General features: G+C 42.5%; 1 protein-coding gene across 1 annotated transcript in view; it reads left to right on the top strand.

The window, feature by feature from the left end:
* The window catches only part of LOC132399265 (cytochrome P450 3A9-like), a 62,887-nt gene extending 48,909 nt beyond the window's left edge, over positions 1-13,978 (top strand). Inside the window, exons 11-13 of the mRNA XM_059979485.1 lie at positions 5,883-6,106; positions 13,119-13,281; positions 13,479-13,978. Of these exons, the coding sequence (XP_059835468.1) occupies positions 5,883-6,106; positions 13,119-13,281; positions 13,479-13,574 (483 nt within the window). The 3' untranslated portion in view covers positions 13,575-13,978. The remainder of the gene's footprint in view (positions 1-5,882; positions 6,107-13,118; positions 13,282-13,478) is intronic.
* The last annotated feature ends 447 nt before the right edge of the window (positions 13,979-14,425 follow it).

The following is a 14,425-nucleotide window of genomic DNA, read 5'->3' as shown; positions in this document are numbered from 1 at the left end:
CTCCTAACTGATGGTAACAGTGAGAAAAGGGCATGCCCTAGGTGCTGAAGGTCCTTAATAATGGATGCTGCCTTTCTGAGACACCACTCCCTGAAGATGTCCTGGGTACTTTGTAGGCTAGTGCCCAAGATGGAGCTGACTCGATGTACAACCTTCTGCAGCTTCTTTCGGTCCTGTGCAGTGGCCCCTCCATACCAGACAGTGATGCAGCCTGTCAGAATGCTCTCCATGGTATAACTATAGAAGTTTTTGAGTGTATTTGTTGACAGTGGATGTTGCTTACTTATATTTTCAGAAGAACTTTGACAAAGAGCTGCACAAGAAGCTGCTTAACAAGATAAGAGCCTGCAGTATTACAAGAAAGATACTAGCATGGATAGAACATTGTCTAACTCCAAGGGGCAAAGAGTGGGAATAAAGTGTGCCCTTTCTGGTTAGCTGCCAGTGACTAGTGGTATTCCAGAGTGGTTGGTATGGGGAGAGCTTTTTTCACATTATATGTGAATGAGTTGGATGATGGAATTGATGGCTTGGTAGCCAAGTTGTAAACATAACAATGATAGGTGGAGGGGCACGTAGTGCTGAGGAAGTAGGGAGTCTGCAGAAGAAATGGACAAAGAAGTGGCAGATGGAGTATTGTGTAAGGAAGCGTATGGTCGAGCTCCATTCATAGAAGGAATGAAGTCATAGTCTATTTTCTAAATGGAGAGAAAAATTCAAAAATCAGAATTGGGAGTCCTTGTGCAGGATTCCCTAAAGGTTAATTTCCAGGTTGGGTTGGTGATGAGGAAAGCAAATGCAATGTTAGTATCCATTTCAATAGGACTAGGATATAAAAGCAAATGTCATGCTGATGTTTTATATGACATTGGCCAGAGTGCACTTGGAGTATTATGAGCAGTTTTGGGCCCCTTATTTAAGAAAAAAATACTTGAGTGTTAGAGTGGGCTCAGAGGAGGTTCACAAAATTTATTCTGGGAATGAAAGTGTTAACAGGTGAGGAGCATTTGATAGCTCTGGGCCTGCATTTGCTGGAGTTTAGAAGAATGAGATGGCATCTCATTGAAACCTATCGTGTATTGAAAGGCCCAGATAGAGTGGTTATGGAGAGGATGTTTCCTGTAGTGGGTGAACCTAGGACCAGAGGGCACAGCCATTTAGACAATAGACAATAGGTGCAGAAGTAGACCATTCTGCCCTTCGAGCCTGCACCGCCATTTTGAGATCATGGCTGATCATTTACTATCAATACCCGGTTCCTGCCTTGTCCCCATATCCCTTGATTCCCCTATCCATTAGATACCTATCGAGCTCCTTCTTGAAAGCATCCAGAGAATTGGCCTCCACTGCCTTCTGAAGTAGTGCATTCCAGACCCCCACAACTCTCTGGGAGAAGAAGTTTTTCCTTAACTCTGTCCTAAATGACCTACCCCTTACTCTCAAACCGTGCCCTCTGGTACTGGACTCTCCCAGGATCTGGAACATATCTCCTGCCTCTCTCTTGTCCAATCCCTTAATAATCTTATATGTTTCAATAAGATCCCCTCTCAGTCTCCTTAATTCCAGCGTGTACAAGCCCAGTCTCTCTAACCTCTCTGCGTAAGACAGCCCAGACATCTCAGGAATTAACCTGGTGAATCTACGCTGCACTTCTTCTACAGCCAGGATGTCCTTCCTTAACCCTGGAGACCAAAACTGTACACAACACTCCAGGTGTGGTCTCACCAGGGCTCTGTACAAATGCAAGAGGATTTCCTTGCTCTTGTGCTCAATTTCCTTTGTAATAAAGGCCAACATTCCATTAGCCTTCTTCACTGCCTGCTGCACTTGCTCATTCACCTTCAGTGACTGATGAACAAGGACTCCTAGATCTCTTTGTATTTCTCCCTTACCTAACTCTACACCATTCAGATAATAATCTGCCTTCCTGTTCTTACTCCCAAAGTGGATAACCTCACACTTATTCACATTAAACGTCATCTGCCAAGTATTTGCCCACTCACCCAGCCTATCCAAGTCACCCTGAATTCTCCTAACATCCTCATCACATGTCACACTGCCACCCAGCTTAGTATCATCAGCAAATTTGCTGATGTTATTCTCAATGCCTTCATCTAAATCATTGATGTAAATTGTAAACAGCTGTGGTCCCAATACCAAGCCCTGTGGCACCCCACTAGTCACCACCTGCCATTCCGAGAAACACCCATTCACCGCTACCCTTTGCTTTCTATCTGCCAACCAGTTTTCTATCCATGTCAATGTCTTCCCCCCGATGCCCTGAGCTTTGATTTTACCCACCAATCTCCTATGTGGGACCTTATCAAATGCCTTCTGGAAATCGAGGTACACTACATCCATTGGAACTCCCCTGTCTAAGTTCCTGGTTACATCCTCAAAAAACTCCAACAGATTAGTCAAGCATGATTTACCCTTTTTAAATCCATGCTGGCTCGGCCCAATCTTATCACTGCTATCTAGATATGCCACTATTTCATCTTTAATAATGGACTCTAGCATCTTCCACACTACTGATGTTAGGCTGACAGGTTGATAGTTCTCTGTTTTCTCCCTCCCTCCTTTCTTAAAAAGTGGGATAACATTAGCCATTCTCCAATCCTCAGGAACTGACCCTGAATCTAAGGAACATTGGAAAATGATTACCAATGCATCTGCAATTTCCAGGGCCACCTCCTTTAGTACCCTAGGATGCAGACCATCTGGACCTGGAGATTTGTCAGCCTTCAGTCCCATCAGTCTTCTCATCACCGTTTCCTTCCGAATGTCAATCTGTTTAATTTCCTCTGTTACCCTATGTCCTTGGCCCATCCATACATCTGGGAGATTGCTTGTGTCTTCCTTAGTGAAAACAAATCTAAAGCAGATCTGAAACAGATTCTTCTGCCATTTCTCTGTTTCCCATAACAATTTCACCCAATTCATTCTTCAAGGGCCCAACATTGTTCTTAACTATCTTTTTTCTCTTCACATACCTAACAAAGCTTTTGCTATCTTCCTTTATATTCCTGGCTAGCTTGCATTCGTACCTCATTTTTTCTCCCCATATTGTCTTTTTAGTTAAGTTCAGTTGTTCCTTAAAAACTTCCCAATCATCTGTCCTCCCACTCACCTTAGCTCTGTCATACTTCCTTTTTTTTTAATGCTATGCAATCTCTGACTTCCTTTGTCAACCACTGTGGCCCCTTTCCCCCCTTTGAATCCTTCCTTCTCTGGGGGATGAACTGATTTTGCACCTTTTGCATTATTCCCAAGAATACCTGCCATTGCTGTTCCACTGTCTTTTCTGCTAGGCTATCTGTCCAGTCAACTTTGGCCAGCTCCTCCCTCATGGCTCCATAGTTTCCCCTGTTCAACTGCAACACTGACACCTCCGAGCTGCCCTTATCCTTCTCAAATTGCAGATAAAAACTTATTATATTATGATCACTACCTCCTAATGGCTCCCTTACTGCAAGATCACTTATCAAATCCTGTTCATTACATAACACTAAATCCAGAATAGTCTTGTCCCTGGTCGGCTCTCGTACAAGCTGTTCCAAGAATGCATCCCATAGGCACTCTACAAACTCCCTATCCTGTGGTCCAGCACCAACCTGATTCTCCCAGTTCACCTGCATGTTGAAATCCCCCATAACTACTGCAACATTACCTTTGCCACATGCCAATGTTAACTCCCTATTCAACTTGCACCCAATATCCATGCTACTGTCTGGTGGCCTGTGGACAACACCCATTTGGGTCCTTTTACCCTTACTGTTCCTCAATTCTATCCACACAGACTCTACTTCTCCTGACCCTATGTCCCCACCCCCCTTGCAAAGGACTGAATCTCATTCCTCACCAACAGGGCCACCCCACCCCCTCTGCCCACATTTCTGTCCCTACGATAGCACGTATACCCTTGAACATTCATTTCCCAGGTCTGATCTCCCTGCAGCCATGTCTCCATTATCCCAACAACATCATAGTTACCCATTCGCACCTGGGCTTCAAGCCTTATTTCTGACACTTCGTGCATTCAGATATAGAATTTTTAGCCCATTTTTCCTCTCTCTGTTTGAATCACTGCCTATTGTGCTTAACTCAGCTCCCCGAACTCCCATCGGGCTATACGCCCCTAGAATTTTGTTGTCCTTCCTAAATTTACTTATTCTTTCAACACATTTAACTCCTTGTTCCGTCAGACCATCCCTCTGTACATGTGTCCTCCTTATCACTTGTTCCGCCTCACCTTTCTCTACTACACACTTAATATTCCGAAACCGTGTAGTCCCCACCTGTCCTTTATTCTTCCTCTCGCTATCCTCTCTCACATTCTGGATCCCCGCCCCCTGCAAATTTAGTTTAAACCACCCCCCCAAGAAGCACTAGCAAACTTCCCTGCAAGAATGTTAGTACCGCTCCAGTTCAGATGTAAACCATCCCATCAGAACAGATCCCACCTTCCCTGGAACAAAGCCCAATTATCTACAAACCTGAAGCCCTCCCTCCTGCACCATCCTCTCAGCCACGTATTAATCTTTATAATCTTTCTGTTCCTTGCCTCACTCGCACGTGGCACAGGTAGCAATCCAGAGATTGTTACCCTGGGGGTCCTGCTCTTCAGCTTTGCACCTAACTCCCTGAACTCCCTACGCAGGACCCCCTCACTCATCCTACCCATGTCATTGGTCCCTATGTGGACCACAACATCTGGATACCCAGACATGTTCTGAAATACCCAGACATAAGGTTAACTTTATTTGTGACTAAGTTTAGATGGGTGGCCTGACCTAGACAGCATGGCTGAGGTTTCATATTTTTTGCACTTTTGCAAGATATTGCTTTCTGAGGGCTATTCAGTGCCTTTGACATGGTCTTGTACCCTTCCCCACATTTGTGCTTCTATGTTATCATTTTCCTAAGTTCCCTTGCAAACTCTTTTGTCTTCATTTTGGTTTGGTCTCTTGAAACTCTACCACACTGTTGGACTTTGGAGAGAGAGGGGGGTGTTTATTCAGAAGATCCTTCAATTTTCTACATCAACAAATTGAGTGAGTTGGTAAGGTAATATACAGTATTGTACCTAAGGAAAGTTAGCATAGTAATTACAAAACGGATGAATACTTTTCAAGCTTCACAATTTTGGTTTTAATTTTGAGTAAATTGTTGACAGGTTTTGGAATTTTGATTTGACATGATGCACAATGTTTTGTAGATTAGCTCAAAATATCCTACTTCAATATGTTTTAAGTTTAAAAAATGAGTCAGTAAAATGTGTAAGTAGTTGTGGGAGCTGAATACTTTTTCCAAGGCACTGTATACTGCTAACCCAAAGAGTCAAGCAGTTCCAGCAAATGCAGTTGAAGCCCATTTATTCCTGATGTGCATAGTGCCCCAGTTTTTCCCCTCTTTCTGATTTATGTACAGAAAGCACTCAAGAATATTTTCTCTGGTCAGTCTCCCAATGCATTTACAGCACATAAAGCATGTATTGCAACTAATAGGGCCAGGCTCCACCAGACACCCCTCTTACTATTTTTGCACCTGATATTTCTTTTCCTCTATTTGTCATGCTTCTTGTACAGACCCTTTGATGGTATTATCTCAGCTATACTGCATGTTGATGTACTTCAACCTCTGGGTAAATCCTTGAATCCTGAATTCACTTTTGGATCTTTATCACCATTTGCTAAATATTATTCCTGGTTCTAGACTTCCTGTAAGTGGAATCAACATTTTTCTTCTAAAAGTACACAGCAAAATATTCTTCCTACTCTATGACAAAATCTTTTAACTTTACTATATTATTGGCTTCAATAACCACCACACATCTATACTAATGCCTCTTAGGGTTGGTAAAAGTGTGTTTCTCTGTGAAGGCGCAGCCTACATATGGTGTGATGCATCTGGAGTACCTGGAAATGGTGATATCTGAAACACTAAGATTGTATCCTCCTGCACCCCGTTTGGAAAGAGTCTGCAAGAAAGATGTCAAGCTCAATGGAGTGACAATTCCAAAGGACACTGTAGTTGTGGTACCTGTTTACGTCTTGCACCGTGATCCAAAGTACTGGCAAGAACCTGAAGAATTCAGACCTGAGAGGTATGTAGTAACAACATCACCCTATAAATGCACCAACCTCTGACCCTACACTTACCATCAATTGCAGACTTTGCTAACCCGTTGAAGTTATTGTTGTTTTTTTCATGGAAAGCTTCAAGTTTAGTAGATTATAGGGCAGATAATCAAACAACATAGTCAACAAGATTGGCTTTAAGGAACATCTTGAAGTGAATGGAAGTGAATTTTGGTAGCCTATTTATGCTGCTTCTCTAAAGCAGATTCAGTACACTACTACGTACCTACAGTTGTGTTCCCGATACCCTATTTTCAATTGTTTGCACAGTGGAAGTCAGAATGAGTCTCATAGGTAGATTTGGCTCCTGTCTGCAAAAATTGAGCTTCTGCCTCTTACAGATATGGTGTTACACACAAAGCACTTCCATGGTTACTTTCTAATCTACAAATTCACCTTTTACCTATTTGTCATTGTTGGTGTTACGAACCCCGTAACTGGGTCACATACCAGCAAAGATAGAGATGTCCATTGAAGTCTAATGATACTATTTTTAACAGTATTTATTAGTAAAAATACACAGAAATAATATCAATGCAAATATACAGATAATATACATCATCAATACTAAATCTAAAAGTGCGGGTATAATAATAATCAATAAGAAATAAGCTCTATCGTTGTCTAGGGGATAATGTATTGTCCGATGGAAATATAAAGTTCACTCAGTTCATGCAGGCTGCAGCTGTTGGGGACCGCTGTGTTGCAATTGTTAGAGAGAGAGAGAGAGAGATAAGATGGGAACAGTTACCGCTATGGGTTTTTTTCCAACCTTCCTTTATGATTTTGATCCGTCAGGTGTCTCGTTGCCATGGCCGTTCAAGTATGACCTTTCCTTTAGCTAAACCGTTCTTCCGTGGTGAGCCCGCTGCTCCAGGCAAGGGAGGACGCACATGAGCTCTCACCGGCTTTCGCTATAAAACGCTGTCCCTGGATCTCTAGCATTTCTCCTGGTGCGTCTAAAGGGGTTGTTCCCCAGACCCCTCTTTTATCCTTACTCACGGGGTCTCAGATGTCAATCAGGTTGGGATGATGCAATCCCTCAACCAGCCCACTCTGGTTGTCCCCTGAGGGTTTTCAATTAATAGTACAGTACTCAATACACAATTCCGTCTCCAAGAGACAATGGCCGTTATCAATGGTTCCATTCCGCTGAGGTCAGGACACACTCCAAACCTTGTGTATTCTAAGTGTCTCTCTCTCATTTCCTGGGTCTCAGACCCGAATTAATAGCGACCTTGCGATTCTCAAAAAGGAGGGGGCGACTTTGTACCCTTCGGCCCCTCAGTGTTGCTTCACATTGGTAACACCCCCTTCCTTCTAGGATTTTTGCCACAGGTAAAAATTAATTAATACAGTGTCTTACAGGATTTCAGAATCTAACACAATACAAAAGAGTTTTTTTTCACTACAGAGTAATACAGTTATACATTCAATTCAGCATCTAAACAGTTAGCGATTACATTGTCACTTCCTTTAACATCTTAATATCTTGTACCTTAATAAATTCTTGTAGCATCAGACTCCAATTTAATAACCACCTATTTTTATTCCTTTTCTTCAGCAAACAAAACTAAAGAGTTGCGATCTTAGCTTATGTGTATATTACAAAAGTTTATGCAAATACTAATCTTTATTTTACTTTCAAATTTAACAGTTAATCTTCCATGGGGTTGTCTTTATTAGTTACATGCTTTGTCAAAATCCCTTAAAACCGGATCCTGTTATTTAAAGTGGCATCCCGTCAACCCTCGCCCCTTTTCCAGTTAACTCCCATGTGGTTAACTTGTGCACCAAGAATAGGCTTTTACATGCTCCTTTCATAGGAGTTATTTTATCAACAATGTTTTCCAAACTTAGCCCATTTGCTGAATTTCCACACAATTCTTTATTTTTAAGCAAGTCGTTAGTTTTATCTTCAGGACCCTGCATTCTATTAGTTTTCAGTTTAAGATCTGCAAGCGATCCCTCTTTGTCCAAACAGCATTTCAAATTCTGCCTCTTCACAGCACACTCTTGAATAACAATAGCGCGTGGGGCACCTTTACATTCCAAATCAACCTGTAATTGATTCGCAGGCACCGTGTTACCAAGCCATTGTCCCTTCAGCCTGGTTGCAGCTTTGGACACCAATCCAGACTTTAAATTTTCTTCATTCAATTTGGGAACTACACTTCTCCCTTCTCCTTCAATAATAATATTCACCTCACCACCTTTTATCTCCTCACTAACTTTTAACACACCTTCGAACACAAACAACTGGGAATTCTCACTTCCCACTATTACCAAGGTTAACCCTTTCTTCACTGAACCAAGTCCATCCGACCCACAAGGACTGCATTCCTTTTCAACTGAATCAAATACCTCAGACTTTTCCTGAGTTCCATTACTAGGTTCAGTACCACGTGCATCCACATCTTGAACACACTCAAACGGGACATCTGCCTCTTCCAGGCTTTCAATACCCATCCCCTTTTCAAATACTAAATTCCCCTGATCCTCCCAGTTACTCTCTGGGCAACTCCCTTCCGGAGTAAACTCAGCCCCGTGGGCTGAAACAACCTCATCTGCTAACCCAGCAGACTTCTTCAAGGTAACGGCATCCTTTTCATCTAGTACTGCCCCCATTTCATTATCGGGAACACCTTTAGAATTTTCAACTTCTTCAAACAGTTCTGTCAAGCCAGACAGATCATCCATGTCCAACCCTGGACCTTCTAACAGCCTTATCTGTTTCTCATTTTTATTCTGTGCCTCTATAAATTTCCTCCTTGCTAAGGGTAGGTCTACCTCCTCTCCCTTACTCTCTTTCACCTCCCTATTATCTGTTTTACCACCCTGTAACCCCTCTTGGTACAGGATCGATAAAAACGTCTCAGCCAAATTGATACTGGCCTGAATTAAACTGGTCTCGTTCTCAGCTGCCTTTCTCGACATGCTGCGAGTGGTCGCGCATGCGGGATAGATCTTGGAATCTAGGGGCGGGTCCTCAACACTTACAGGCTGGCTCGTCAGCTCCATGGCCGACCAAACTTCACCACCAGTTAAATCGTTACCCAGAAGGATGTCTATGTCAGTTCTCAGAAATTCTGATCGCACCCCTATTTCAACTGGTCCAGATACCAGCTCACAATTTATAATGATCCTATGCAAAGGCACAGCTTCTGTCCCTTTTCCTATGCCTCTCAAAGCTACCTCTCCAGTCTTGGGACCAAAATCTAGTACCTTACTTTGAATCAATGACTGCTCAGCTCCAGTGTCTCTCCAGATCCGCACTGGAACTGGTGTGTCTCCCTCTTTCACAGACACGGTTCCTTCTGAAATAAATTTCTCAGGCCCCTCTCGTATTCTGTCTACCTGGGGCTTTCTTGTCGATCTACTGATCACCACAATACATCCTGTAGGGACTGCTGCTTTCCATTTTCCTGTCTCCTTCCTCGGAGCAAGGCACTTAGATGCAATATGACCCACCTTTCCACAATTAAAACAGGTCAAGCCAGGACCCCTCCTGCCATCTTGCCTTTCCTCCTCCTTATTTTTACCACTAGCTCCCGGCTGGATCTCTGCCTCAGCTGGCGGGCTTTCTCTACCGTTCCCACGGTCTTTCTGGTAACTCTTATTCGAGGAAAACTGTGTCTTGTGGGTTAGGGCATATTCATCTGCAAACCTGGCAAAGTCGGATATGGACTTATTCGGCTTCTCGTTCAAATACATACGGATATCATCCGAAACACAACCTTTAAATTCCTCAATCAGAATTAACTCCCTGAGATGCCGAAAATCTTCTTCCACCATTTCTGCTGCACACCAACGATCCAAGAGCACACCCTTCTCATAGGCAAACTCTGCATACGTCTGATTCCACCCTTTCTTTAAATTTCTGAACTTTTGTCTATAGGCCTCAGGTACCAATTCATAGGCCCGAAGAATGGCCTCTTTTACTTTCTCATAATTCTCGGACTCCTCCTCCTCCACAGACAACGTCGCATATGTCCGTTGTGCCTTCCCTTTTAACATACTTTGTAACAGCACCACCCACTGATCTCTGGGCCACTTCTGACTCATTGCCACCTTTTCAAAATGCAAGAAGTAACTATCAACATCCGTCTCCTCGAACGGAGGTACTAACCTAAACTCCCGACTAACATTAAACCTCTCTCAGTCTGGCCCTTGAGCTCTTCGCTCTTGCCTTAACTTCTCCAGGTCCATCTCATGTTGCCTCTGTTTCTCCTTCTCCTCATACTCCCTCTCCTTTTCGGCTCTCTCCTTCTCTTTTTCGGCTCTTTCCTTCTCCTTTTCAGCTGCTTCCAGCTGTTTTAACTTAATTTCATGCTCCCTCTGCTTTTCAGCTCTTTCCTGCTCCTTTTTCACCTCTAACTCCTTTAGCTGGAGCTCATACTCCCTTTTCCTCTGTTCCACATCCAGCCTCAATTTTTCCAACTCTAACTGAGCCGTCCCGCTAGCTGGTACCTTGTCAGGGATATTTTCCAATTCCTCAGCCGAAAACACATTCTTCACAATATAATACTGAGTTATGGCCCTCTGCACCTCCTGCTTTTTCATCGACAACCTCACCTCTGCGAGATTTAGTCCTTTCACAATATTTATCAAGTCCGACTTTGTGGCAGCCTCTAGCGCCTCCAGAGTCAGGTTTTCTATGAATTCATCTATGTCCATCTTTGCTGGTTTCCCGTCTGGTTACCCGCGCAACCAGATCCAAGTTTGGACTTAAAAGCCCGATTTACTGGCCCTCCAATTTGGTATCAAATCTTGAGACGAAGCCCTGCATTGTTATGAATCCCATAACTGGGTCACTTACCAGCAAAGATAGAGACGTCCATTGAAGTCTAATGATACTACTTTTAACAGTATTTATTAGTAAAAATACACAAAAAAAATCAATGCAAATATACAGATAATATACGTTGTCAATACTAAATCTAAAAGTGCGGGTCTAATAATAATCAATAAGAAATAAGCTCTATCGTTGTCTAGGGGATAATGTATTGTCCGATGGAAATAAAAAGTTCACTCCGTTCATGCAGGCTGCAGCTGTTGGGGACCGCCGTGTTGCAATTGTTGGAGAGAGAGAGAGATAAGATGGGAACAGTTACCACTATGGGTTTTTTTCCAACCTTCCTTTATGATTTTGATTCATCAGGTGTCTTGTTGCCATGGCCATTTAAGTGTGACCTTTCCTTTAGCTAAACCATTCTTCCATGGTGAGCCCGCTACCCCAGGCAAGGGAGGACGTACACGAGCCCCCACCGGCTTTCGCTATAAAACGCTGTCCCTGGATCTCTAGCGTTTCTCCTGGTGCGTCTAAAGGGGTTGTTCCCCAGATCCCTCTTTTATCCTTACTCACGGGGTCTCAGATATCAGTCAGGTTGGGATGATGCAATCCCTCAACCAGCCCACTCTGGTTGTTCCCTGAGGGGTTTCAATAAATAATACAGTACTCAATACACAATTCCGTCTCCAAGAGACAATGGCCGTTATCAGTGGTTCTATTCCGCTGAGGTCAGGACACACTCCAAACCTTGTGCATTCTACGTGTCTCTCTCTCATTTCCTGGGTCCCAGACCAGAATTAATAGCGACCTTGTGATTCTCAAAAAGGAGGGGGCGACTTTGTACCCTTCGGCCCCTCAGAGTTGCTTCACTTTCGTAACATTGGAAAGAACTGTGTTGCTAGTAGGGTCTGTCATAAATGATCTTCTGTACTCTGGTTAATTCCTGTACTACGTGGTTGGCAAAAATCCTGTCATACAATGGTCAACTTTTCTGTCAGTGGCTTTGTATGAGATTAACATGGGGCATCCCTTTCCTTTGTGATCCACAGAGTGTGTTTTGGGCTAAGAAAGAGAAGATTTGCAGAGAGCAAAGGACTGAATGTTGGTGGCTCTCCACTGGTTACAAAAGTAAACTCACAGACGCGTAGTGTTCCTGCAGCAGGGACGTAAAGGATATGTTGTGGTAACTTGCATATGGAGAAACAAGTGCGACCTATGCCAATTTAGCAATAGAAGCCCCAACAATTATACAAAAGCTAGCAAGGTTAGGGTATGTTTGGATGTTAAAGACAATATCTGCCTAGAGCCATTCATATGAAGGGTGGGAGGAGAGATGTAGGAGGTATAACATCTCCAGTGGTCCTATATTGAACATGTCACTGGTTTGCAACTGAGGAATTGGCTACTAGTATCTTGTATAATTTCCCCAACCTAGAAATCTACTAGGTGAAGTGCTGACTGTAAACCTTTGATATACAAAGTTTTTGTTTGCATCAGACAGAGAAATATGTTAAGCTAGTATAAAAGGGAAAAAATACAAAATGTACATTAAGTTACAGAGAAAGTGGAGGTAGACAATTGCAAGGGACCTGACAAGATAGACTGAGAGATAAACAATTCATCTTTAGCACAGAAGAAGTCTGTGCAAGAGACTTGCACCACCAGGTGCAAGGATAACTTTTATCCCACTATTACATGTGTGCAAGCATTTGTATCTTTAGCCCAGTGGGAAGGAAGAGAAGGGAATAACCAGAGTTGAAGGGGGAACCTTTGTTATGTTGGTCGCTTTCTAGAGGCAATGGGAAATGTGGACTGAGTCAATGGTTTACATGATGGTTTGGGCTTTTTGGAAATTCTCATGGTCTTGGGCAGAGCAAATGCCATATCAAGCTGCGATACATCCCAATAGGATGCTTTCTGTGGAGCATCTGTATTATTTTCAAACCTGAAAAAGGATTTAGAAAAAAATGTGGCCACACTGTCAAGAGTTCCAAAGTTGAAGGATTATCCATGACAATTAGCATCCAATATATATCGAACTCCAACATAAGGTACACTTGAAAGTGAGGGAGAAATGAGAACTTAAGTCAGGTACTTATTCAAAGTGTTCCAGTCTTCATCTATGTCTCCTGACCAAATCTGATAATGATACATTTTGCATACTCAACTTATTTCCATATGTTTAGGTTTAGTAAGGAAGAATGGAAGTCTTCGAATTCTTGCATCTACCTGCCATTTGGGTTGGGTCCTCGCAACTGCATTGCAAAGCGCTTTGCTCAATTTGTAATCAAGATGGGACTTGTTTCGCTCCTTCAACGTCTGACTTTTGTGCCATGCAAGGAGACACCGGTGAGCTCTGCAGAACAGAGTATTTGCGGGGTGGGAGAGGGAGGTGAAATGATTTGTATTGTACAATTGCATTTAAATTAAGAGCTTTTAAGGGAGCATGTGAATTGAGGAGGGAAATATGGAAGGATAGCTGATAAAAGGGTAATTGTCTCTATTTAAACTTTTCAGTTAATTTAATATTGCTGTTTCTATTCCAGGTCCCATTAGAAATTGACGTGAAAGGACCCATGCATCCTAAAAAACCCATAATTCTGAAATTGGTACCACGAACAAACACTGATTCAAAGGAGTAATAGAGAAGAATACAGTGGTGTTGTGAAATATTTACATCACATAACTCAGAGTTTAGAGATTTATACCACTAAATATTTGAATGGCATCTTGAGAGTGAGGAAGCTAATCATGTTCATGAAGATTATAGATCAGCATCTTCATGTCTAATTGTGAAGAGAGTCTTTAGTGCTGTTGATTGTTGGATACTAAATAAAACAACTAGTTATTACACTAATAAAAAATGTTGAAAACTGATTTAGAGGTTCACTTCAATATCCGATCATTTTATGATGTGCCATTAATATCTAATAAAGAGATGGCTTGCAAATGGTTTTTACTCTTTGCAATTAATAGTAAAGCATTTTGATTTTGAATGTTTGTGTCAGTTATAAATTTGTCTACTTTTTGTGATCTAATAAACTTGCATGTTCAAAAGAAAACTGTTTAGTGTGCAGAATGGCTAGTTATTCAATATTGTCCATTATGCAGTCTTGCTTAGGCTGTATTTTGTACTAAGGCATACTTCCGCGTTTGCTATTTGGTGCAGTTATGATGTGAGAGAGAGAGAGATGGTGGGTGAAGAGGGGGTTGTTTAAGGGGAAACAGACTTTGTAGTGATTTCTCCTGGCACCTGTTCAAAAGTCTATGCTGTGCTTATTCTATATTAAATCTTTCAATGCTGCAGGCTGTGAGCAGAACATTGAAGGGTACATCAGCAGTTCTGGTTGTAGTCTTGTCTGGTATGCCTGAGAGCGACCAACTGCCTCTGCTTCCTTCAAGCAACTATGGTCATGATGTGTACTGGGCTAGGATGGGTCCTTGCTCCTGAGCAATGTTTAATCTGTCACAAGAAATGTCATCATTTTGAAGG

This window comes from Hypanus sabinus, chromosome 9 (genome assembly GCF_030144855.1).
Source record: "Hypanus sabinus isolate sHypSab1 chromosome 9, sHypSab1.hap1, whole genome shotgun sequence".
Classification (NCBI taxonomy): Eukaryota; Metazoa; Chordata; class Chondrichthyes; order Myliobatiformes; family Dasyatidae; genus Hypanus; species Hypanus sabinus.
The sequence above is the reverse complement of the archived record's forward strand: the minus strand, read 5'-3'. Positions and strand labels throughout refer to the sequence as shown.